Below are 23,733 nucleotides of genomic sequence, written 5' to 3' on the forward strand. Positions count from 1 at the left end.
CTTGTGAACTCCCCGGAATTCCGATTTTTTTGCTTAGCATTGATCGCCTGAGACTGGTAAACTTTGTATTAACTTGCCGGGGAACAGTCCTAAAAATTGAAGGTCCAGAGGTTTACTTGAAATTAGGTAGACAGTTATCCACCCCCATTTGAAATTTCTCCAAGAAATAGTATGCTGAAAAGTATAATACCTCAAAGCTAAAGAAACAAGGGCCTGAAGAACCTCCTCCCTTCTCTGTTTACAGGTCTGGGTGAATTTTTTTCTTTTGAAGCGTAAGGTCTTGAAATCGGTACTATTAAGTGTCAAAGCTATGGTATTTTCTGTCTTTGTATTTTAGCTTTGACTTATTTTGTTACTTTTTTAGACTTACTCTGGACTCTTTTGTGTGGTTGTTAATCCCTATAGAAGGCTGCCAATTTACACTGAGCGAGTAATTGAATTATATAAAGGGAAAAAAAGGCACGAGGTACCACCCCACGTTTTTGCTATTACTGATGGGGCTTACAGGAGTATGCTACAGGGTAAGTAAATGATTCAATTTCTTCTTTGGTTTCTTTTAATTAACTTTTAATTAATTTAAACCTTTCAGATTCTAAATCGATTTACTCCACTTACAGCGTTTTTTGAGGTTTGAGAATGAAAAATGTGATCAGCTCTTGACAGTGCATTTCCATTATTAATTGTGAAATAATAAGACTAGCGGTACTTGTATTAAAAAAAAAAATTGTATATATCCATTTTTGTTACATTTTTACGAGTCAGACAAACATTTCGGGGGGAGGGAGTTCAAACGCCCTCCCCCCTCCCATAGTCAGGAGGTACTTCTCTTTTACTGTAAAAAAGAGGTTTTAAGATCTATTCAATAAAAAAAGAACAAGTTTTTTTTTAACTGACAGCAAGAGCAACATTAAAATTTTGTTGAAACATTGTGTTTTAATGTTGCAAGAGTAACATTAAAACACAAGCCTTTTTTCACTTTATATTTTATTGTAGTTCTTTTTACTCGTAACGTTTAAATTATCGCTGCAGTTTCTAGAGAACTTTCTACAATGTAACAAATACCCAATAACTAATGGTTTATCAGTTAAGAAAAAAGTATTTTGGTATTCTTACAGAAAATATTAAAAAGAAAAGGTTAAACAGCAGATACCCATGCATAATTGGAAATTTTATGCATAACGGTGCAAGACAACATTCTTGCACCGAAAGATCGGCTGTGATAATTAAAAGGGTGACATGCGCCATTTTTTGTAACTTTTCAGGAGAGCCAAAAAACGGAAAAATGTTTGTCCGTGGTGCATGTCTCTTTTTAGACTTCAAAGTTTGTCCTCGTCCAAAAGTGGCGTGTGTCTCTTATTTATCTTCGTAACGGTAAGAAATAGGGCAATTCTGACTACACTATACGATTTCTTGTGCTAAATTTACCCATAACACATACATAAGTTATTTTCGATCAAAATGGCACATGTTGCCATTTTAATTATCACAGTTGTCGGATGTGAGGTAGGTCAAAAGTGGTGTATGTCTCATTTTTATCTTCAAAATTGTACGAGATAGGACAATTCTGACTGCACCATTCGATTCCCCGTGCTACGGTTACCACCTGCATATACATACCTTATTTTTGACCAAAATGGCATATGTCGCCCTTTTAATTATTACAGCCGAGCTGCGATCCGTGTCCAAAAGTGGCGTATGTCTCTTTTTTATCTTCGGAACGGTAGAAGATAGGAGAATTCTGACTTCACCATTCGATTCCTCGTGCTGGGTTTACCCATGACATACACATAACTCATTTTCGACCAAAATGGCGACATTTTCCAAGGGGTGGGTGAACCCGAAACTCTTCTGTTAAGGGTAGGTGGGCTGAGTTAGGAAAAGGATTTGGATCAAAAACGCGTTATATTTTTCCGAATACTAGGCCTACATGTAATAGGAAGTGGTGGCCAAGTTGGAAAAAAAGCTTTTCGGCCCGAGGTTTTGGGAATTTTTGAAATTTTTAGTTTTTTGATGCAGTTTGCTTAGTCTTATCATTTTGTCGTTGCTGCCTGTAAATATTGTTGTTTTATTCTGCAGCAAATGTGAAACAGTTTGGAAGGAACACTCAAATTTTCGCGAGAAACTGTATACTCTCCACTACGTGATGAAATCCACCAAATGCGACGTCTCCTTTGTGCCGCGGATATGCTGTGTTCTCTGAAAATTTAACATATTACTAGCAGGGTTGCCACCTCGATCAGTTCCTAAAGGGCCACAATTGCCCAAATCCGCGTGCTACGCAGTGATTTTTGGTCTTACAGTCAAATAATTGACTGTAAGTGCTGTAGAACTTTCGTGCTACAGGTGGCAGCCCTGAACACGTGCTATAGTTCTTTACATAATGAAATGGTGCTAAAATAGTACTTTGGTGCTACAGGTGGCAACCCTGGCTGTCCATGTCAAATTCTTATATATAGCGCCCTTTTCGAAAGACCAAAATAGACCAAAGGGCAACCCGCCTGGCATTTGTTCTCTGAGTGGCCTCGTTACCTCAAATGTCGTCAGGTTGAAACTTCAGAAAGTAACCTTTTTTATCACCATGGTCGATAAGTCTTAAAATATAACTCTTGGGGTAACATAATGTGTGTAGTCCTAGGGGTAAGGGCACCAAGTTCAGGGAAATGGCCTATTTAAAGACAAATATTTCATCTAAACACTAAAAAATGCAAGGTGGATATCTACTTTCCTTAAATTAGAATCACGCAAGATTTCCTGCTCTGTATGATTGGAAGACCCTTGGTTTTTTCCTTGGCCTCTACCACTCAAAATGATGCATTTAAGTCTGTTGTACCTCTTCATTTTAGGGTACATATTTGGTAATGGTAACAATTGCTAAAATGGTAATAATTCAAATTAAATGAATCATTAAATTTAATCATTGTCAGTTTTGCCCATGAGGCCTGACTGTCTCCGAACAAAATTGACATTATAAAAGAAGTTTAAATTATAAGCTTTACAGTATTTATATCTAATCATTCTAAGATGTACCGGGAAATTTAAGGAATTCAAGTTGAACAGAAAGTATCCAATCTGCAAAAATAACATCGCTATCTACATCATTTTATAATTAGTAATTCATGATACAATGTGACCTATGAGAAATCAGGGGCGGATCCAAGATTTTTTTTAGGGGGGGGGGGGGCAAAATAGGTTAAATGAATTCCATTTGTCGTTTAAAATTGATTTAAAAATGAATGCATTTAATATAAATTGTGACTTAGGGGTCGCGTCGGGAAACGGTCCATGGGCTATGACAGAAGAAAATGAAATGTAGATCACAAGCTATAACGTTTTCAGTTTTGTTTATTTTAAGATAACCTGTGGTTATTATTTTTGGTATTTATTATCATTTTTAGAATGAATTTATGCTTCGGGAATTGATAACAGATTTATAAAGATTTATTAGAGAGGTTTTTTTTTTTTTTAATTTTCCATTCGTAAATAATTTCTGAGACCACACTGGCTAATCATGATAAAATGATGTGACTGTTTTTATGTTGGTAGAACCCAACAGTAATTGGGGGAGAGGTTATCTGAACATAGGTCCTAAATCGACAAGGCCATGAGGCTACGCCAAAGGCCTAAGGTTTTTGATTCCGCCTTGGCTCAACATGTGTATGAGAGTCCACACCATTTCATTTTGTTCGACCAAACCTCCATTGTTGCCCCCATTAAAGGTCTCACGCAAGTTTTCAGGGAGGCAGTTGAAATAAAAAAGTACATTCACCAAAAGGTTGCTCTCAATAGAGACACTAGAGAAACTTTTCTAAGTCCCATTTATGATGAAATAATTAATTCTGATCGTTTTTACATACGTCCACAAAATAATGTTGTGCAATCAAATAAAATCTCTGATAATAATCTAACTTGAAAGCGATTCAAATTCAAATTAATTTATTTAACATAAAAAATACAAACAAATTTACAGCAGCCATCTACAAAAACCCGAAGGTTTGTTTACGATGGCTGCAAATCCATTATTATAAAGCTCTACATTCACATAACAACTATCTCTTTGAGGGGAAAATCAGCATTTGAATTAAATCAACATATCACCCATCATCTACTAAAAAAAAAAAAAAAAAAAAGAAAAAAGAAAAAAAAAAAAAAAAAAAAAGATCACTTCTAACTAAATCAACTATGACAAAATCAACAAATATCATCTAGGCTATAGAGCCGACTCCGTGCGCTTTGGCTGGGTAAATTCGCGAAAATCCGACCTTTATCTGTCCAAACAATTTTCCTACCAAACATTTTTGAAATTTCTAATCATTCAAATTATAACCCAAAAGGTAACGCTTCAATCTACTCTTGAGCTGGCTTACTTTATCAGCTTGTTTAATAGCATCCGGTAGGGAATTCCACACCCCCGGTCCCACAAAACGAGGCAGAAACGCAGCACGTTGAGTATTCCGGAGCTCAGATGCAAGGTCATTCGCATTTCTAGTCTCATAACAGTGATAGGATGAATTAGCTTTAAAAAATTCCCAAAATACCTCCGGTGAACACTTATTCAAACATTGATATATAAGAATTGCTAGCTGGTAATCCCGTAACTGATACATATTTAAAATTTTCAAACTTGTAAAGCAATTCAAAGTGCTATTTTCAAACTTAATATAATTACCTAAAATGCGAATTATTTTATTGTGTAAAATTTGTACCTTTCTAAAACTTGAAATAAAACTACTAGTCCATAGCATACAACCATACGATAAATAAGGGCTAACAATAGAATGATATAGTAAAAGTAAAACATTTGACGGTAGTAGTAGAGGGGGAGGTTCTACTCCCATCCCTCACCCCTGCTGCCACCTATAACTTTTTTTAACACCAAATATGGGCATAGAGTCATTAGGGAGAACACGTGGTTAATGGGGTCAATGACCTCTTTTTCCAAGTGTGTCAACAACAACAACATCGACCTTGACATTCGCTGAGAGCGTGCACTTACAACAACAACAACATCGACCTTGGAACACCTGTGCTGTCGACCTCAATTCACCTATCGAGAATCAATATTTCCCCTTAGAAACAACAAATTAATTCCCCTTTCTTGACAGATCAATCAACCAATGACATCATCTGTCAGACTTTAAAAATTTTCGCCTAGAAACGATTCTCCAGGAATAGATCCAAGTCATTAATGTCATTGCCTCGGAAACAACTCTTTTGGTCGAACTCCAAAGGATATTAATAACCAAAGGCCATGGTAACAATTCTCCAAGAAACATCTTAGCGATGAATTATTTTAGCGCGGGAATCAGGTTTCTTATTAATTTGAAATGCATTAGCGCAGAGATGCCAAAAACAAAAGGAACACGCTGAAATTACGTTTAGGGATTATTTGGGCGAAACCCTTTTAGCCATTTATGGAATTATTTCGGCGAAACAGTTAGAGACATTTTGAAAGAAGATTTTAGGAAAGATTTTAGAAGAGAATTTGAGGGTGAAACTCTGTGGTCGTTATAATACACAAGTTCCATTTGAACAGTGTTGTGAGGTCCTCTACCCCAACCCCAAAGGGTTCCGATCCCCCACCCCAACCCCGAAGGAAGCCCCCGGTCCTCAAAGCTCCCCCAGGCTCCCAAAGGACCTCCCGGACCCTCAAAGACCCTCACCCGGTCCTCAAAGGTCCCCCGGGCCCGAGAAGTGCCGCGGACCAGAAAAGCGCCGCATGGGGATGCGCCGCAGGGGGATGCGCCGAGGGGTCGGGGGATGCGCCGCAGGGGAGGTGCCGCAGGAATGCACCACAGGGATGCGCCGAAAAAAGTAAACTAAAAAGTAAAAATTTCGAAATGTTATCCCCCAAACCCCCCCCCCCATACCCCAATTCCGAAGGAACCCCCCGGTCCCCAAAGGTTCCCCGGGCTCCCACCCTCCCCCAAGGGTCTCCCAAACACCCTCCCCGGGCCCCCCAAAGAGCCCCCTCTCCATTTTTTTTAATACTTTTTTATGGCTTTATTATATCTTTTCTGAACAAGTTCCATCCATAATGTCATTCCTAAACCCATTTTCCAACCTCAAAGAGTCCCCTCCCCAATTCGTAAATACTTTCTTGAATTTTTTAACATGGTATTTTTTTTTTAACTTTTTACGTATCTTAAAATGACATGAAATATGCTTACGGCTCTACCAATCGTACTCTGTGCTTGTTCATGGACACGACGCGGGCTTTTCCACTGGTACTCTATGGCAGGTTATCGACACTACCTAGTTTATTGCATGCATTAAATCAGTATTTTTTACACAGTGGAAGGATCAACACACAATTCATATCTGTAAAAAGTGAAGATGAATGATTCGACGAAAGTATGTGCACATGAAAAAATCATTGTCGTGTTGAACGCTGACAAGGAAAAATACCTGAACTATGAAACGAGTGCATGTGGAGATCTTATTGGCAATGTATGCATACGTTGTCATGACAGTGAGGAGTTAATTTCCTTTGGTGTACCCAAGAATTTCCATCATGCAAGTGGTGGATATGCGAGAGTAACATTACCAGAGAAATTAGTAGTCAAAGAGAATGCCAACTTAAAAATAATAGTTGATGAAGAGGGTCAACTTCTAGCTAATGGTTCTGGTAGCATGTTAGCCGTTGATAGATCTTATCGCAATTCTTCCGGTGTTAGCATTCGAATGAAAGCAAAAGGAAAAAGAAGACATTCATACAGCTGCATCAACATCATAAATCATATCATGTCAATGTGCCAAAACTGCTATCTATGTAAAAATAATGTGACAATAGACAGTGAAATCGCAGGCAGAATAAAAAGGACATTAGCAGACAATATCATCAATGAATATAAAGATGAATTGACGGAAAGTGAAGCGCAAGTGTACTAATAATGTATAATAATGTATTTAACATATTTTTATATCAATATTCTACATGTCCTTTTTACATTAAAAATATCTTATGCATTATTTTGTTAAGTTTTCATTATTTTAAGGGTATGCTAGAACGTCAAACGTTCAGAATATCTATTAAAAAGGTCAGAGATGTAAGAAAAATAATTTTAGAGATAATGATACTACTAGCAGGCTCAATTTTTCATAGAAGATAGAAAAGTTCAAGTTCTCATCTGAATTTTACAAAAGAACACAATTCAATTCTAATTTCACCAGAGAAAATAAAAAGCTTACTCTTCACTTTTAAGTTCACCAAGACATAAAAAATTTAAAGTTCTGTTCTAAATTTTTCTGTAGAAAATAGGAAAAGTTATACTATGTTAGTGATTATTTTCCATGAAGATAAAAAGTTTCACTTTAATTCTAAATTTTCTTAAATTCAATTCCGACCTTTTTCAAAGAGTCAAATTTAAAGTTCTATTCCAAATATTTTCCCGGAACAAGAAAAGTCCCAAGACATAAAAAATTTAAAGTTCTGTTCTAAATTTTTCTGTAGAAGATAGGAAAAGTTATACTATGATTGTGATTATTTTCTATGAAGATAAAAAATTTCACTTTAATTCTAAATTTTCTTAAATTCAGTTCTGACCATTCTCAAAGAGATGAAAAAATTTAAAGTTCTGTTCAATATATTTTCTCGGAATAAGAAAAGTTCAACTTCGATTCTGAATTTTCTCAATGAAAATGAAATAAGTTATTGATCAATCCTATTTTCCCAAAATAATATAAAATTTTCCACTTTAGTTCAGATTTTTCTCAAAGATGAAAAATTTAAAATATTGTTCCAAATTTTTCTTAGAAGATAGAAAAGATCAAGTTCTAATCTGAATTTTACCAAAGAACACAATTCAATTCTAATTTCTCCAGAGAAAATAAAAAGCTTCCACGTCAGTTTTAAGTTCACCAAGACATAAAAAATTTAAAGTTCAGCTCTAAATTTTTCCTTAGAAGATTTTATTAGTTTTACTTTGATTGTAATTATGTTCTATGAACATAAAAAGTTTCAAATTAATTCTAAATTTTTCTAAACTAAGCTCCGACCTTTCTCAAAGAAATAAAAAAATTTAAAGTTCTGTTCAATATATTTTCTCGGAAGAAGAAAAGTTCAACTTCGATTCTGAATTTTCTCATTGAAAATGAAATAAGTTAATGATCAATTCTATTTTCCCAAAATAATATAAAAATTTTCCACTTCAGTTCAGATTTTTCTCAAAGAGTTGAAAAATTTAAAATACTATTCCAAATTTTACATAGAAGATAGAAAAGTTCAAGTTCTCTTCTGAATTTTACCAACAAACACATTTCAATTCTAATTTCTCCAGAGAAAATAAAAAGCTTCCACTTCAGTTTTAAGTTCACCAAGACATACAAAATTTAAAGTTCATTTCTAAATTTTTCTGTAGAAGATAGGAAAAGTTATACTATGTTAGTGATTATTTTCCATGAAGATAAAAAGTTTCACTTTAATTCTAAATTTTCTTAAATTCAGTTCCGACTTTTCACATAGAGATGAAAAAATTTAAAGTTCTGTTCAATATATTTTCTCGGAAGAAGAAAAGTTCAACTTCGTTTCTGAATTTTCTCATTGAAAATGAAATAAGTTATTGACCAATTCTATTTTCCCAAAATAATATAAAAATTTTCCACTTCAGTTCAGATTTTTCTCAAAGAGATGAAAAATTTTAAATACTATTCCAAATTTTTACATAGTAGATAGAAAAGTTCAAGTTTTCTTCTGAATTTTACCAACAACCACAATTCAATTATAATTTCTCCAGAGAAAAAAAAAATCTTCCACTTCAGTTATACATTTCACAAAGAAATAAAGAAATTTTGAGTTCATGTCTAAATTTTTCGGTGGAAGATAGAAAAAGTAATACCATACTTGTGAATATTTTCCCGGAAGATAAAAAGTTCTAGTTCAATTTAAAATTTTCTCAACGAAGTGAAGAAAAATTCAAGTTCTCTTCTGAATTTTACCAACGAACACATTTCAATTCTAATTTCACCAGAGAAAATAAAAATCTTCCACTTAAGTTCTTTATTTCACAAAGACATAAAGAAATTTAAAGTTCAATTCTAAATTTTTCGGTGGAAACAAGAAAAAGTAATACCATACTTGTGAATATTTTCCCGGAAGATAAGGAACTCCACTTTAATTCAGAGCTTTCTCGAAGAAGTGCAAAATGTTCAAGTTCTCTTCTGAATTTTCTTAAAGAAGAGAAAAAGTTAGCTCAATTCTGAATTTTACCAATGAAAATGAAAAAACCTTCCACTTCAGTTCATAATTTCTCAAAGACATAAAAAATTTAAAGTTCAGTTCTAAATTTTTCTGTAGAAGATAGGAAAAGTTATACTTTGATTGTGATTATTTTCCAGTGAAGATAAAAAGTTTCACTTTAATTCTAAATTTTCTTAAATTCAATTCAGATTTTTCTCGAAGAGATGAAAAAATTTAAAGTTCTGTTCAATAAATTTTCTCGGAAGAAGAAAAGTTCAACTTCGATTCTGAATTTTCTCATTGAAAATGAAATAAGTTATTGATCAATTCTATTTTCCCAAAATAACATAAAAATTTTCCACTTTAGTTCAGATTTTTCTCAAAGAGATGAAAAATTTAAAATACTATTCCAAATTTTAATTAGAAGATAGAAAAGTTCAAGTTCTCTTCTGAATTTTACCAACAAACACATTTAAATTCTAATTCCTCCAGATAAAATAAAAAGCTTCCACTTCAGTTTTAAGTTCACCAAGACATAAGAAATTTAAAGTTCAATTCTAAATTTTTCTGTAGAAGATGTGAATAGTTATACTATGATAGTGATTATTTTCCATGAAGATAAAAAGTTTCACTTTAATTCTAAATTTTCTTAAATTCAGTTCCGACCTTTCTCAAAGAGATGAAAAATTTAGAGTTCTGTTCAATATATTTTCTCGGAAGAAGAAAAGTTCAACTTCGATTCTGAATTTTCTCATTGAAAATGAAATAGGTTATTGACCAATTCTATTTTCCCAAAATAATATAAAAATTTTCCACTTCAGTTCAGATTTTTCTCAAAGTGATGAAAAATTTAAAATACTATTCCAAATTTTACATAGAAGATAGAAAAGTTCAAGTTCTCTTCTGAATTTTACCAACAAACACAATTCAATTCTAATTTCTCCAGAGAAAACAAAAATCTTAAACTTTAGTTATTTATTTCACACAGAAATAAAGAAATTTAGAGTTCAATTCTAAATTTTTCGATGGAAGATAGATAAAATAATACCATCCTTGTGAATATTTTCCCGGAAGATAAAAAGTTCTAGTTCAATTTTTAATTTTCTCAACGCAGTGAAGAAAAATTCAAGTTCTCTTCTGAATTTTACCAACAAACACAATTCAATTCTAATTTCACCAGAGAAAATCAAAATCTTCCACTTAAGTTCTTTATTTCACAAAGACATAAAGAAATTTAAAGTTCAATTCTAAATTTTTCGGTGGAAACAAGAAAAAGTAATACCATACTTGTGAATATTTTCCCGGAAGATAAGGAACTCCACTTTAATTCAGAGCTTTCTCGAAGAAGTGCAAAATGTTCAAATTCTCTTCTGAATTTTCTTAAAGAAGAGAAAAAAGTTAGCTAAATTCTGAATTTTTCCAATGAAAATGAAAAAACCTTCCACTTCAGTTCATAATATCTCAAAGACATAAAAAATTTAAAGTTCAGTTCTAAATTTTTCTTTAGAAGATAGGAAAAGTTATACTATGATTGTGATTATTTTCCAGTGAAGATAAAAAGTTTCACTTTAATTCTAATTTTCTTAAATTCAGTTCCGATTTGTTGGAAAGAGATGAAAAATTTAAAGTTCTGTTCCAAATTTTTCATAGAAGATAGAAAAAGTTATGCATTGATTTTGAATCTTCGACATAAAGATAAGGTGCATCACTTTAATTCTGAGTTTTCTCGAAGAAGTGCAAAATGTTCAAGTTCTCTTCTGAATTTTCTTAAAGAAGGTAAAAAAGTTAGCTCAATTCTGAATTTTACCATTGAAAATGAAAAAAGCTTCCACTTCAGTTCTTAATTTCTCAAAGACATAAAAAATTCAAAGTTCTCTTCTAATTTTTCCAAGAAAATAAAAAGGTTCCACTTCAGTTCTGGTTTTTTCTCAAAGAGATGAAAAATTTAAAGTTGTATTCTAATTTTAAATTTAATTTTAGCTCCTTTGTCTTATGGATTTACCCCTCAAATTTTTAAATTAGAAAATGAGTGACTCGTTCTATCATTAAAGGCAATCGTTCAAACTCGTTCATCTAACCTCCAAAACAATAGGTTAGGCTAGGTATAAATAAATATTAATAAATAAATATAAACATTTATAAATTTTTAAGTTAGGTTAGGTTAAATTTTCATGAGCGCTCATTTTAATTTAAACTAAACTTTTCTGGCGAGTATGGTTAGGTTAGGTTAGGCTAGATTAAGTTAGGTTAGATTAGGTTAGGTTAAGTTAGGTTAGGTTAGCCTACGTACGCTTCACTTAGGTTAGCTTAGGCTAGGTGAGAGACAGGCAAAAAGTTAGGTGTATGATTAGGTTAGGTTAGGTTAGATTAAGTTAGGTTAGGTTAAGTTAGGTTAGGCTAGGTCAGCCTACGTACGCGCGCGTACGTAGGCTGACCTAGCCTAACCTAACTTAACCTAACCTAACTTTGATTTCTACCTAAGATTTCAACCTAAAGTTGATTTCCAGATAGAAAATATGTTTTTGAGGAGGACACTCCCCCATAACCCTCAGGGCAAGGGTTTTAAGTTATAACATGGGAGCATATAAGGTTTTTATAGAAGGCGTTGTCGTAGAAACTTCAAAACAGGCTCATTCGATTGGAAATTCAAAGAGCTAGTGCCCTTTTTAATAGTCGAAAGTAATTGGAGGGCAACTAGCCCCCCCCCCACGCTCATCATTTCCCCAAACACATCAATATAAATTTTTACATAGCCATTTTGTTCAGCGTAGTTGATTTCCACATAGAAAATATGTTTTTGAGGAGGACACTCCCCCACAACCCTCGGGGCAAGGGTTTTAAGTTATGCCCTGAGAGCATCGATGTTGGCACAATGTACTATTTATTATTTTTTTTCCTTTAGAGCAGGGCACTTCATATGGAAGGGGTCGTCGTAGAAACTTCAAAAAGGGCTCATTCGATTGGGAAATGAGAGTTCTGGTGCCCTTTTTAATAGTCGAAAGTGATTGGAGGGTAACTAGCCCCCCCCCTCACGCCCCTCATTCCCCCAAACACATCCAGTCAAAATTTTGAGATAGCAATTTTGTTCTGCGTAGTTGATTTCCAGATAGAAAATGTGTTTTTGAGGAGGATACTCCCCCAGAACCCTCAGGGCAAGGGTTGTAAGTTATGCCCTACGGGCATATAAGGTTTTTTATAGAAAGTGCTGTCGTAGAAACTTCTAAACAGGCTCATTCGATTGGAAATTCGTATGGCTAGTGCCCTTTTTAAGATTTAAAAAGTTTGGAAGGGTAACTAGCCCTCCTTCCCACGCCCATCATTTCCCCAAACATATCCCAACAAACTTTTGAGATAACTATGTTTTTTGGTGTTGTTGTCTTCTAGACGGAAAATATGTTTTTGGGGAGAACACTCCCACACAACCCTCAACGCAAGGGTTTTAAGTTATACCCTGGGGGCATATAAGGTTTTTATAGAAGGCGTTGTCGTAGAAACTTGAAAACAGGCTCATTTTATTGGAAATTCGAAGGGCTAGTACCCTTTTTAATAATCGAAAGTGATTGGAGGGCAACTAGCCCCCCCCCACGCTCATAAGTCCCTCAAACACATCCAATCAAAATTTTGAGATAGCTATTTTGTTCAGCTTAGTTGATTGACAGATAGAAAAAAGGTTTTTTAAGAGGACAATTCCCCACAACCCTCAGGGGAGGGGTTTTAAGTTATGCCCTGGGGCATATAAGGTTTTTATAGAAATCTTTGTCGTAGAAACTTAAAAAGGGCTCATTCGATTTGACATTCGAAGGGATAGTGCCCTTTTTAATAGTCGAAAGTGATTAGAGAGCAACTAACTCCCCTCTCACGCCCACCTTTTCCCCAAACACATCCAATCAAATTTTTAGATAGCCATTCTATTCAACGTAGTTGAAAGTTTTGGAAATTAGGTCTTTGAGGAATTTCAACCCCTCCCCCTACAGCCCTCAGGGCAAGGGTTGTATGTTATGCCCTGGGGCATATAAAGTTTTTATTGAAAGCGTTGTCGCAGAAACTTCAAAAGGGCTCATTCAATTGGAAATTGAAAGGGCTAGTGCCTTTTTTAATAGTTGAAAGTGATTGGATAGCGACTAACGCCCCTCTCACGCCCACCATTTTCCAAAACACATCCAATCAAAATTTTAGAAAGTTGTTGTATAAATCATAGGCAGCACGATCGCGCTGCCTAAGTAAAGATCAGGCATACTCGAGAACGAGACAAGAAATGGAGACTAAGTAAAGAGGAGGACACTCCCCCACAACCCTCAGGTCAAGGGTTTTGAGTTATGCCCTGGGGGCATATAAGAACGATGTTGGCACAATGTACTATATAATTTTTTCCTTTAGAGCAGGGCACTTCGTATCGAAGAAGTTGTCGTAGAAACTTCGAAAAGCGCTAATTCAACTGGAAATTGGAGTGGCTTGTGCCTTTTATAATAGTCGGAAGTGATATACAGGCGACTAACACCCCTATCACGCCCACCATTTCCCCAAACACATTGAATCAAAATTTTGAGATAGCCATGTTGTTTAACGTAGTTGAAAGTTCTGGAAATTCGGTCTTAGAGGATGACAACCACCCTAACAGACCTTAGGGTGGGGGATTGTAATTTATGCCTCGGGGGCATATAAGGTGCTTATGGAAAACGTGGAACAAAATGGATATATCTCAAAATTTTGATTGGATATGTTTGGGAAATGGTGGGTAAGAGGGGGGTTAGTTGTCCTTCAATCACTTTCGACTATCAAAAGGGCAATAGGCCTTTCAATTTTCAATTGAATGAGCCCTTTTGGATGTTTTTACAACATCTATTTGAATAAAAACCTTACATGCTCCCAGGGCATAACTTAAAACCCTTGCCCTGAGGGTTGTGAAACTTTCAACTACGTTGAATAAAATGGCTATCTAAAAATTTTGATTGGATGTGTTTGGGGGAATGATTGGCGGGGGGGGGGACTAGTTGCCCTCCAATCACTTTAGACTAATAAAAAGGGCACTAGCCCTTTGAATTTCCCATCGAATGAGCCTTTCTTGAAGTTTCTACGACAACGCCTTTTATAAAAACCTAATATTCCCCCAGGGCATAACTCAAAACCCTTGCCCCCTGGGTTGTAGAAGAATGTCCTCAAAAACATATTTTCTATCTGAAAATCAACTAGGCTGAACAAAATGGCTATCTCAAAATTTTGATTGGATGTTTTTGGGGGAATGAACGGTGTGGGGGGGGGGGAGGCTAGTTGGCCTCCAATCACTTTCGACTGTTAAAACCGGCACTAGCCCTTTGAATTTCCAATCGAATGAGCCTTTTTAGTAGTAATAGTGGTAAAGGTCCGAATCGTGATTGCGTAATTTGTCTTACCTCTCGCCTGAGGCATGAATATGCGTGTAGTTTAACCGGTACATTGGCTTACCACGGGTCAATCACCTATTACTACGAACGGTACTTGCCTTAGCAGACGGGTTTCTGCAAAGTGTTATGGGCTTCCTTGAAAAAATACCAGTTTAAAAAATAAAAATAAACATGTATCCATGATCTTTCTTCTGACAAAAAAAATACAAATTCCAATCAAAACTGGTCAAACGTGTTAATGACCTGTAAGTTATAGCTATCTGATAACTCGTTCAGTATCGCATATACTATTAGCGGTATCAATGATATTTCATTTGCGTAAAGCTATCTCGATTTGCCAAAACTTTTATCGTTCGCATAAAACTAACTCAATTTGTAAAAATGGTATTCCATTTGCGTAACTCTGCTCTGAATGTCCTTAATGAGGATATAAATAATATAGAATGACATTTTGACTTGACCTAGCTTTACCTCTCCGATGTGGTCTGTATAATACACAAGTAACGTTTGAAAAGTATTGTCAATTTAAAATAGGATCTAACGTTCCCTTCGTTCCCCCATTTCTGAGGGGCAGGGGAGGGTAGGAGAGGGGGAGGGGGAGTCAATTTTGGAGATTTCTGATAACAAGTACCATTCATTGCGATCGTAGCTCTATGTTGGCTCGTTTTAATTACTTACAATTACTAATTACTTACAATTTTTTCATAGTTTCTTAAATGAAGTTTCTGCATTGTGTATCCAAGAGGTGACTTCAGGAAAGAGTTTGTTACTTGCTTACAATAGAACTATTCTAAAGATTAAAGACGGGTTAAGCTTAAAGATATTTATTGCTTAAACGTATTAACAGATTTTTTTTTTGAAAAAAAAAAAAAAAAAACAACAAATGTTTACATAAAAAGTAGTACTTAGAGTTCACTCTTAAACATCCACAAACGATGGTCCCATGATATAGAATAGTTTTTACCATGTCTTATGGATTTATCACGATCAGGTATGTTCTTGGGTATCTACTGTGCGAAGAACCTAACCTCGTCTTCAGGACGGTGATAACGCCCTTCAAATTTAGGACACTTAAACTCTTCTAGATTGAGAAGTGGAATCCTAGGGTCACAGTTTTGAATTAAAACTTTATCTGTAGGTACATTGCCCCTTACGTAGAGTGCTTCAACCCCGAAAAAGCTGTAAATTTCCCAGACTTCCTCTTGAACATCTCTCAGTTCCCGACCAGCATTATTAAATGGTGTAATTACTCTATCGTACAATCTCAGTCTGTTTATATGAGGTAATGTAGTACTCCACAAGCTTTTATCATACTCAAACATGTTATAGTTCACTATCTAATGATAACATTCAATTTCTTCGAGTTCCATAGACAATAATAAAAATGCACATTCAAATATAACACCACAAGATGATTTTTTCAAACTGATAATTTCTGTGTCATACAGTCCTATCATCTTGGAAGTTATTAATGTAGTTTTTAAGTAGAAAAATATTTCAACAAACTTTTATACCTTCGCTCAAGGTTGACTGGAGTTATGGCTAGGGGGAAGAGTCCTAAAACCAGCTGAATTCATTGTGGGGAGGAGTCATAAAACCCCTGGAAGTCATTGCGGGGAGGAGTCATTGAAATCTCGGTAACTGATAAATTCTGTGTCATACAGTCCTATCATCTTGGAAGTTATTAATGTAGTTGTTAAGTAGAAAAATACTTCATCAAACTTTTATATCTTCGCTCAAGGTTAAATGGAGTTATGGCTAGGGGGATGAGTCCTAAAACCATCTGAATTCTTTGGAGGGAGGAGTCATAAAACCCTCCAGGAACCTATCACCAATGAACATCTTAAAAATTATGTCTGAAAACACAAACAGCTAATTAAATATTCTAATTCATGATTTCAGGCACGTAAGGCTCAATAGTAACCGAATCTCTAAAAAACAGAATATTGATACCAATAGATAAAACAAAAATGTTCCTTTAGTAGCTACGCAATTAGGCTAAAAATGAAGATATTTATGCAGAGTTTCAACTAGCTATGGCTATGTTTGCTAAGGACAAGCTATTTTCTTCCGAAAACACACAAAATCAGAAAAAATGTTCAATGTTCCTTTAGTACCTACGCAATTAGGCTAAAAATGCAGATATTTATAATGAGCTTCAACTAGCTATGGCTAATTTTGAGATATACCAGCTAGTTCCTTTAGAAAAAAAAAACAATAATATTCAAAATTTAATTGTTAATTTAGTAGCTACGCAAGTAGGCTAAAAATTAAGATATTTGTGCTGAGTTTCAACTAGCTATGGCTAAGTTTGCTAAAGACAAGCTATTTTCTTGCGAAAACACACAAAATCAGAAAAAAAGTTCAATGTTCCTTTAGTAGCTACGCGATTAGGCTAAAAATTAAGATATTTATGCAGAGTTTCAACTAGCTATTGCTAAGTTTGATAAAGACCAGCTAGTTTCTTTCGAAAACACACAAAATAATAAAAAAAAGTTCAATGTTCCTTTAGTGGCTACGCAATTAGGGTAAAAATTAAGGTATTTGCGTTGAGCTTCAACTAGCTATGGCTAAGTTTGCTAAAGACTAGCTATTTTCTTGCGAAAACATACAAAATCAGAAAAAATGTTCAATGTTCCTTTAGTACCTACGCAATTAGGCTAAAAATGAAGATATTTATGTAGAGTTTCAACTAGGTATTGCTAAGTTTGCTAAAGACCAGCTATTTTCTTGCAAAAAACACGCAAAATCAGAAAAAAAGTTCAATGTTCCTTTAGTACCTTCGCAATTAGGCTAAAAATTAAGATATTTATGCGGATTTTCAACTAGCTATGGATAAGTTTGCTAAAGACCAGCTATTTTCTTGCAAGAAACACACAAAATCAGAAAAAATGTTAAATGTTCATTTAGTACCTTCGCAATTAGGCTAAAAATTAAGATATTTATGCGGAGTTTCAACTAGCTATGGCTTAGTTTGCTAAAGACCAGCCATTTTCTTGCAAAAAACACACAAAATCAGAAAAAAATGTTCAATGTTCCTTTAGTGCCTTCGCAATTAGGCTAAAAATTAAGATATTTATGCGGAGTTTCAACTAGCTATGGCTACGTTTGCTAAAGACCAGCTATTTTCTTGCAAAAAACACACAAAATCAGAAAAAATTTTCAGTGTTACTTTAGTAGCTACGCAATTAGGCTAAAAATTAAGATATTTATGAGGAGTTTCAACTAGCTATGGTTAAGTTTGCTATAGACCAGCTATTTTCTTGCAAAAAACACACAGAATCAGAAAAAATGTTCAATGTTCCTGTAGTACCTACGCAATTAGGCTAAAAATGAAGATATTTATATAGAGTTTCAACTAGCTATGGATAAGTTTGCTAAAGACCAGCTATTTTCTTGCAAAAAACACACAAAATCAGAAAAAATGTTCAATGTTCCTTTAGTACCTTCGCAATTAGGCTAAAAATGAAGATATTTATGCAGAGTTTCAACTAGTTATGGCTAAGTTTTCTGAAGACCATCTATTTTCTTGCAAAAAACACACAAAATCAGAAAAAATGTTCAATGTTCCTTTAGTACCTACGCAAATAGGCTAAAAATGAAGATATTTATGCAGAGTTTCAACTAGCTATGGCTAAGTTTGCTAAAGACCAGCTATTTTCTTGCAAAAAACACACAAAATCAGAAAAAATGTTCAATGTTCCTTTAGTACCTTCGCAATTAGGCTAAAAATGAAGATATTTATGTAGAGTTTCAACTAGTTATGGCTAAGTTTGCTGAAGACCAGCTATTTTCTTGCAAAAAACACATAAAAGCAGAAAAAAGGTTCAAGGTTCTTTTAGTACCTGCGCAATTAGATTAAAAATGAAGATATTTATGCAGAGTTTCAACTAGCTATGGCTAAGTTTGATGTTTACTAGCTAACCTAACCTAACCCACGGCCCTGGGGGAGAGGGGGCACCTATGAACCGCTAAGAAAACTATCTCAGAAAAGTCAAAAATAGCAACCCATCCATCCCAAATCATAGATTTCAGACAACACACAACAACGAAAGACTATGAAATCTAGCTCATAAACGACCGAAATAGTATTTTACATATCCCAAATCATAGGTTTCAGACAACACACACCAACGAAAGACTAAGAAATCTAGCTCTGAAAAGTCCAATTAGCAAACTACACATCCCAAATCATAATTTTCTGACAACACACACCTATGAAAGGTTAATAAATCCAGCTCAGTAAAGTCAAAAATAGCAAACCACCCATCCCAAAGCATAGGTTTCAGACAAAACATACCTATGAAAGACTAAGAAATCCAACTCAGAAAAGTCAAAAATAGCAACCCATACACCCCAAAACATAAGTTTCAGACAACATTCACCTACGAAAGACGGGTGTCCGGGGAGGGCCTTTGAGGGCCTGAGGGGGGCCCTTGAGGGCTGGGTGGTCCTTTGGTAATTTAGGTGACCTTTGAGGACTGGTGGCTTCCTTCTGGGTTGTGTTTGGAGTATCGTAGCCCTTTGAGGCTGGGATAGGAGACCTCGCAGCACTGTTCAAATGGAAGTTGTCTATTATAATGACCACATACTTTCATCTTCAAATCCTCTTCTAAAATTATCTTTTAAATCATCTTTTAAAATGTCACTATACCCTCCATGTAACTGAACCCCTGTATAACCGAAACCCTGCACAACTGAACCCCCGTGCTACTGAACTCTCGTGCTACTGATCCATCTTGCAACTCAACCCAATTTAACTACACCCCCGTGTAACTGTACCCCCTTTAACGGAACCCTCGTGCAACTCAACCCTCCATGCAAACCATGGTTTCTCATAGGCCATTGGGCTAATTTGGCTTTTGTGTGTGCCCCATTGTTTTTGTTCCGGTTCCATTGTAACTGAATCTTCATGTAACTGAACCCCAAGCAAGTGAACCCCATGCATCTGAACCCTCGTGCAAGTGAGACCTCTTTAACTGAACCCTCATGCAAACAATTCTGAGAGTAGCCAACTATTCTTTAATTAGCAGCATCGTACATTTTGTTTAAATACTTATTTTTTCATTTTCCAGATTCAAGATTTTTATTTAACAGAAATGAATAGACAAGCTGAAGTATTTAAAACGAGCCAACATAGAGCTACGATCGCAATGAATGGTACTTGTTATCGGAAATCTCCAAAATTGACTCCCCTCCCCTCTCCTCCCCTCTCCCGCCCCTCAGAAATGAGGGGATGAAGGGAACGTTAGATACTATTGCAAATTGACAATACTTTTCAAACGTTACTTGTGTACTATACAGACCACATCGGAGAGTTAAAGCTCGGTCAGGTCATAATGCCATTTTATATTATTTATAACCTCATTAAGGATATTCATAGCAGAGTTACACAAATGGAATATAATTTTTGAAAACCGAGTTATTTTTATGCGAACGATAAAAGTTTTGGCAAATCGAGATAGGTTTACGCAAATGAAATACCATTGATACCGCTAATAATATATGCGATACTGAACGAGTTATCAGATAGCTAAAACTTACAGGTTATTAACACATTTGACCAGTTTTGATTGGAATTTGTTTTTATTTTGTCATAAGAAAGATCATGGATACATGTTTATTTTTTTTTTTAAACTGGTATTTTTTCAAGGAAGCCCATAACAGTTTGCCGAAACCTGTCTGGTAAGGAAAGTACCGTTCGTAGTAATAGGTGATTGACCCGTGGTAAGCCAATGTACCGGTTAAACTACACGCATATTCATGCCTCAGGCGAGAGGTAAGACAAATTACGCAATCACGATTCGGACCTTTACCACTATTACTACTCTTTTTTGAAGTTTCTACGACAACGCCTTCTATAAAAACCTTATATGCCCCCAAGGCATAACTTAAAACCCTTGCCCCGAGGGTTTTGGGGGAGTGTCCTTCTCAAAAAGATATTTTCTATCTGGAAATCAACTACGCTGATCAAAATGGCTATCTCAAAATTTTGATTGAATGTGTTTGGGGGAATTGTGGGTGTGGAGGGGGGGTGGGATAGTGGCCCTCTAATCACTTTCGACTATGAAAAAAGATACTAGGTATTTGAATTTCAAGTTGAATGAGTTTTTTTTGAAGTTTAAGAGACAATACCTTCTTTTAGAACATTCTGTGCCCCCATGCCATAACTTAAATCTCCTGCCCCGAGGGTTGTGGGGGAGTGTCCTCCTCAAAAAGATATTTTCTATCTGGAAATCAACTACGCTGAACAAAATAGCTATCTCAAAATGTTGATCGGATGTGTTTGGGGGAATGATGGGCGTGGGGGGGCTAGTTGCCCTCCAATCACTTTCGACTATTAAAAAGGGCACTCGTCACTCCAATTTGCAATCGAATGAGCCCTTTTCGAACTTTCTACGACAACTCCTTCGATACGAAGTGCCCGGGTATGGAGAACCGACAAAAAAAAACACATTGTGTCCTCACCGTTCTTTACTTAGGCAGGGCTAGCGCACTGCCTATGAAACGTTGAGCCTATTTCTGAAAAATCAGAAATAGGCTCAACATTAAATTTATAAACGGTCGCATGGATCGTTTTGGTGTCTCAGAACATTATGGACCATCTTTGTATGATTTATGGCGCTAGCAATAACGATTGCCCCTAACGTTGCCATTTATGTTTCCTCTGATGAGTCACTGTTAAAACTGTTCTACGGATAGCCTCACTACGGATAGCACTACAGGAGGCACTTGGTAATCAGATTCAACTGTTTGGTATTCATTTTTACAATTTTCCTGAAAAAATGAATCATTCGGTACGAGCTTGGTGGGCATACACATATCCTAACTTAATTAAAAAATTATTTGAAAAAAACTCCGTTTTCTAAAGAGTTAAAGAGGCTGAGTTACAATGTCGAACCTTAAAACGTACAGGGATTAGGAGGCACAGTTGGGGGGCTGCCGCCCCCCAAACCCCCGCTTTCGCAGCCTTAAAAAAAAGTTTTTTAAACTGAAAGTAAGGAGCGACATTAAATCTTAAAATGAACAGAAATTATTCCGTATATGAAAGGGGCTGTGCCCCTCCTCAACGCCTCGCTCTTTACGCTAAAGTTTGACTTTCTCAACACTCTTTTTTTTAAACAATAAAAACAATAAAAACGCTAAAGTTTGAATTTTTCAACACTCTTTTTTTTAAACAATAAAAACTTTAGCGTAAAGAGCGAGGCGTTGAGGAGGGCACAGCCCCTTTCATATACGGAATAATTTCTGTTCGTTTTAAGATTTAATGTCGCTCCTTACTTTCAGTTTAAAAAACTTTTTTTTTTTTTAAGGGCGGCGAACGGGGGGGGGTGGGGGGGGTGGACCCCCCCCAACTGTACCTCCTAATCCCTGTGCGTTTTAAGGTTCGACCTTGTAACTCAGCCTCTTTAACTCTTTAGAAAACGTAGTTTTTTTCAAATAATTTCTGCACGTTTTTGTACAGTTTATTACTTATTATTGCTTGACTAACTGTTAGCTGATCGTGTCAGGAGTTTTCAGGAGATCGTGTCAGCCTCTTTAACTCTTTAGAAAACGTAATTTTGTTCAAATAATTTAAAAAAGAAACTGAGTTTCTTTTTTAAACTTTAAATTCAGTATATAAAAAATTTCCTCTGACGGGGAATCGAACCCGGGTCTTCCGCCTGACAGTCAGGAGTATCGACCACTGCACCAAAGACACACAATTGTAATTGTATTTTTAGTATGTGGAATCTATTTTTGACGCAAGCAAACCCCCACAAAACTTGATATTTGTTTTTTGGAAAACAGGGAAGGAGGAATCAGATTGAGCTGAAATTTCGAGGATAAGTTCCCAGGCCCCAGGAAAGCTTATCTTTTAAATTTCAGCCCGATCGGACAACGTTAAAGGGGGACTGTGGTGGGAAAGATTAACATGGGCTCTTATAGGAAAACAAGGTTTTTCGTTAATGTAAATTCGGGGGATAATTTTTTCGGTCTGAAAATATCAAAAAGCCCTAACAGGTTGAATTCTGCTTCGAATGAGTCCTCATTCACCCGGATCAGTTGCCAACTGTGGCCTGTAGGCGTGGCTAAGAAGAAAAAAAATTTTGAACTTTAAGTGGCTATATTTGGTTTTTAGAAAACAGGGAAGGAGTGATCGGATTGAGCTGAAATTTCGAGGATAAGCTCCCGGGCCCTAGGAAAGCTTAACCTCTAAATTTCAACCCCATTGGACAACGTTAAAGGGGGCTGTGGTCGGAGGGTCGAAACTTCCGGCCCACTTTTACCCATGAAGATAAAGTCGGAGGGGGGGTGAAATTTTGCACGTTTCTTAGTTTGAGCTTGGGCTACAAAATGCGATTACCGCTGTCTCTCTGCGACCGCTAGGACTGGAAATCGCTTAACATTGTGGTGGGTCGCCTTTTTATAGAGGCACAAGTGTGCCTCCTTGAAAAAAATTGACACCACCGCCTTCAAATGGATTGGTGTTCAGAACAGAACGCGACGAAAACTACCAAAATCATTTTACCAACAGCCCAAGCCAAGTGTTGTTCTAAAAATGAAAATAAGTCGAAGAGATAAAGACAAAGCTTATTAACAATCAAACAAATTGACACATGAGAAGACAAGTAACCAAATCATTAGAAAACGACTTCTTTTCTTTTTCTCTAAAAAACAAACGTGTTAAGAGAGAGAAAGAGTCAATTTCGGGAATTATTTAAAAAAAGAACAGGCTTTTTTCAAATGACAGTAAAGACCGCCATTAAAAATTAAAACAAGCAGAAACTACTCTGTATATGAGGGGAGCTCTTTGCTCTTAAGTTTTATGGTGCTATGCTGAAAATATTTATGAGTGCAGTTGTGCTTAGCAGTACTATTTAAAGCGTTGGGACAAAATTCAAAATTTTTCGTGAAGAGCTGGGGGGTTGAGGAGGGGGCAGCCAACCTCATACACGAAATATTTTATGTTAATTATGAGGCGTTTACGATGCTTCTATGAGAAAAAAACTGTCTCAATGGTGACGAAGTTAGAAGATTTTGGCATAAAAACTCACCTTTTTAGGCTTTAGGCATATTAGCCCCACCCCCCTGAGCACACAAAGATCTACCTGTGCTCCTCCATAATAGCTACAGCAAATGTATACACAACTACACATCATTTTATTAAGCCTGAAGTGGATCAACTTACTTAAG

The 23,733-nt window shown here is 35.8% G+C and overlaps 1 protein-coding gene across 1 annotated transcript in view; it reads left to right on the forward strand.

Moving 5' to 3' along the window:
- zip (myosin heavy chain 10) overlaps window positions 1-23,733 on the forward strand; it is a 230,892-nt gene that overhangs the window by 2,672 nt on the left and 204,487 nt on the right. Inside the window, exon 2 of the mRNA XM_089106054.1 lies at window positions 365-521. Coding sequence (XP_088962180.1) covers window positions 365-521 — 157 coding nt within the window. The remainder of the gene's footprint in view (window positions 1-364; window positions 522-23,733) is intronic.

Source organism: Artemia sp. Qi Xiang Cuo, chromosome 20 (genome assembly GCF_049724085.1).
Source record: "Artemia sp. Qi Xiang Cuo chromosome 20, ASM4972408v1, whole genome shotgun sequence".
Taxonomy (NCBI): Eukaryota; Metazoa; Arthropoda; class Branchiopoda; order Anostraca; family Artemiidae; genus Artemia; species Artemia sp. Qi Xiang Cuo.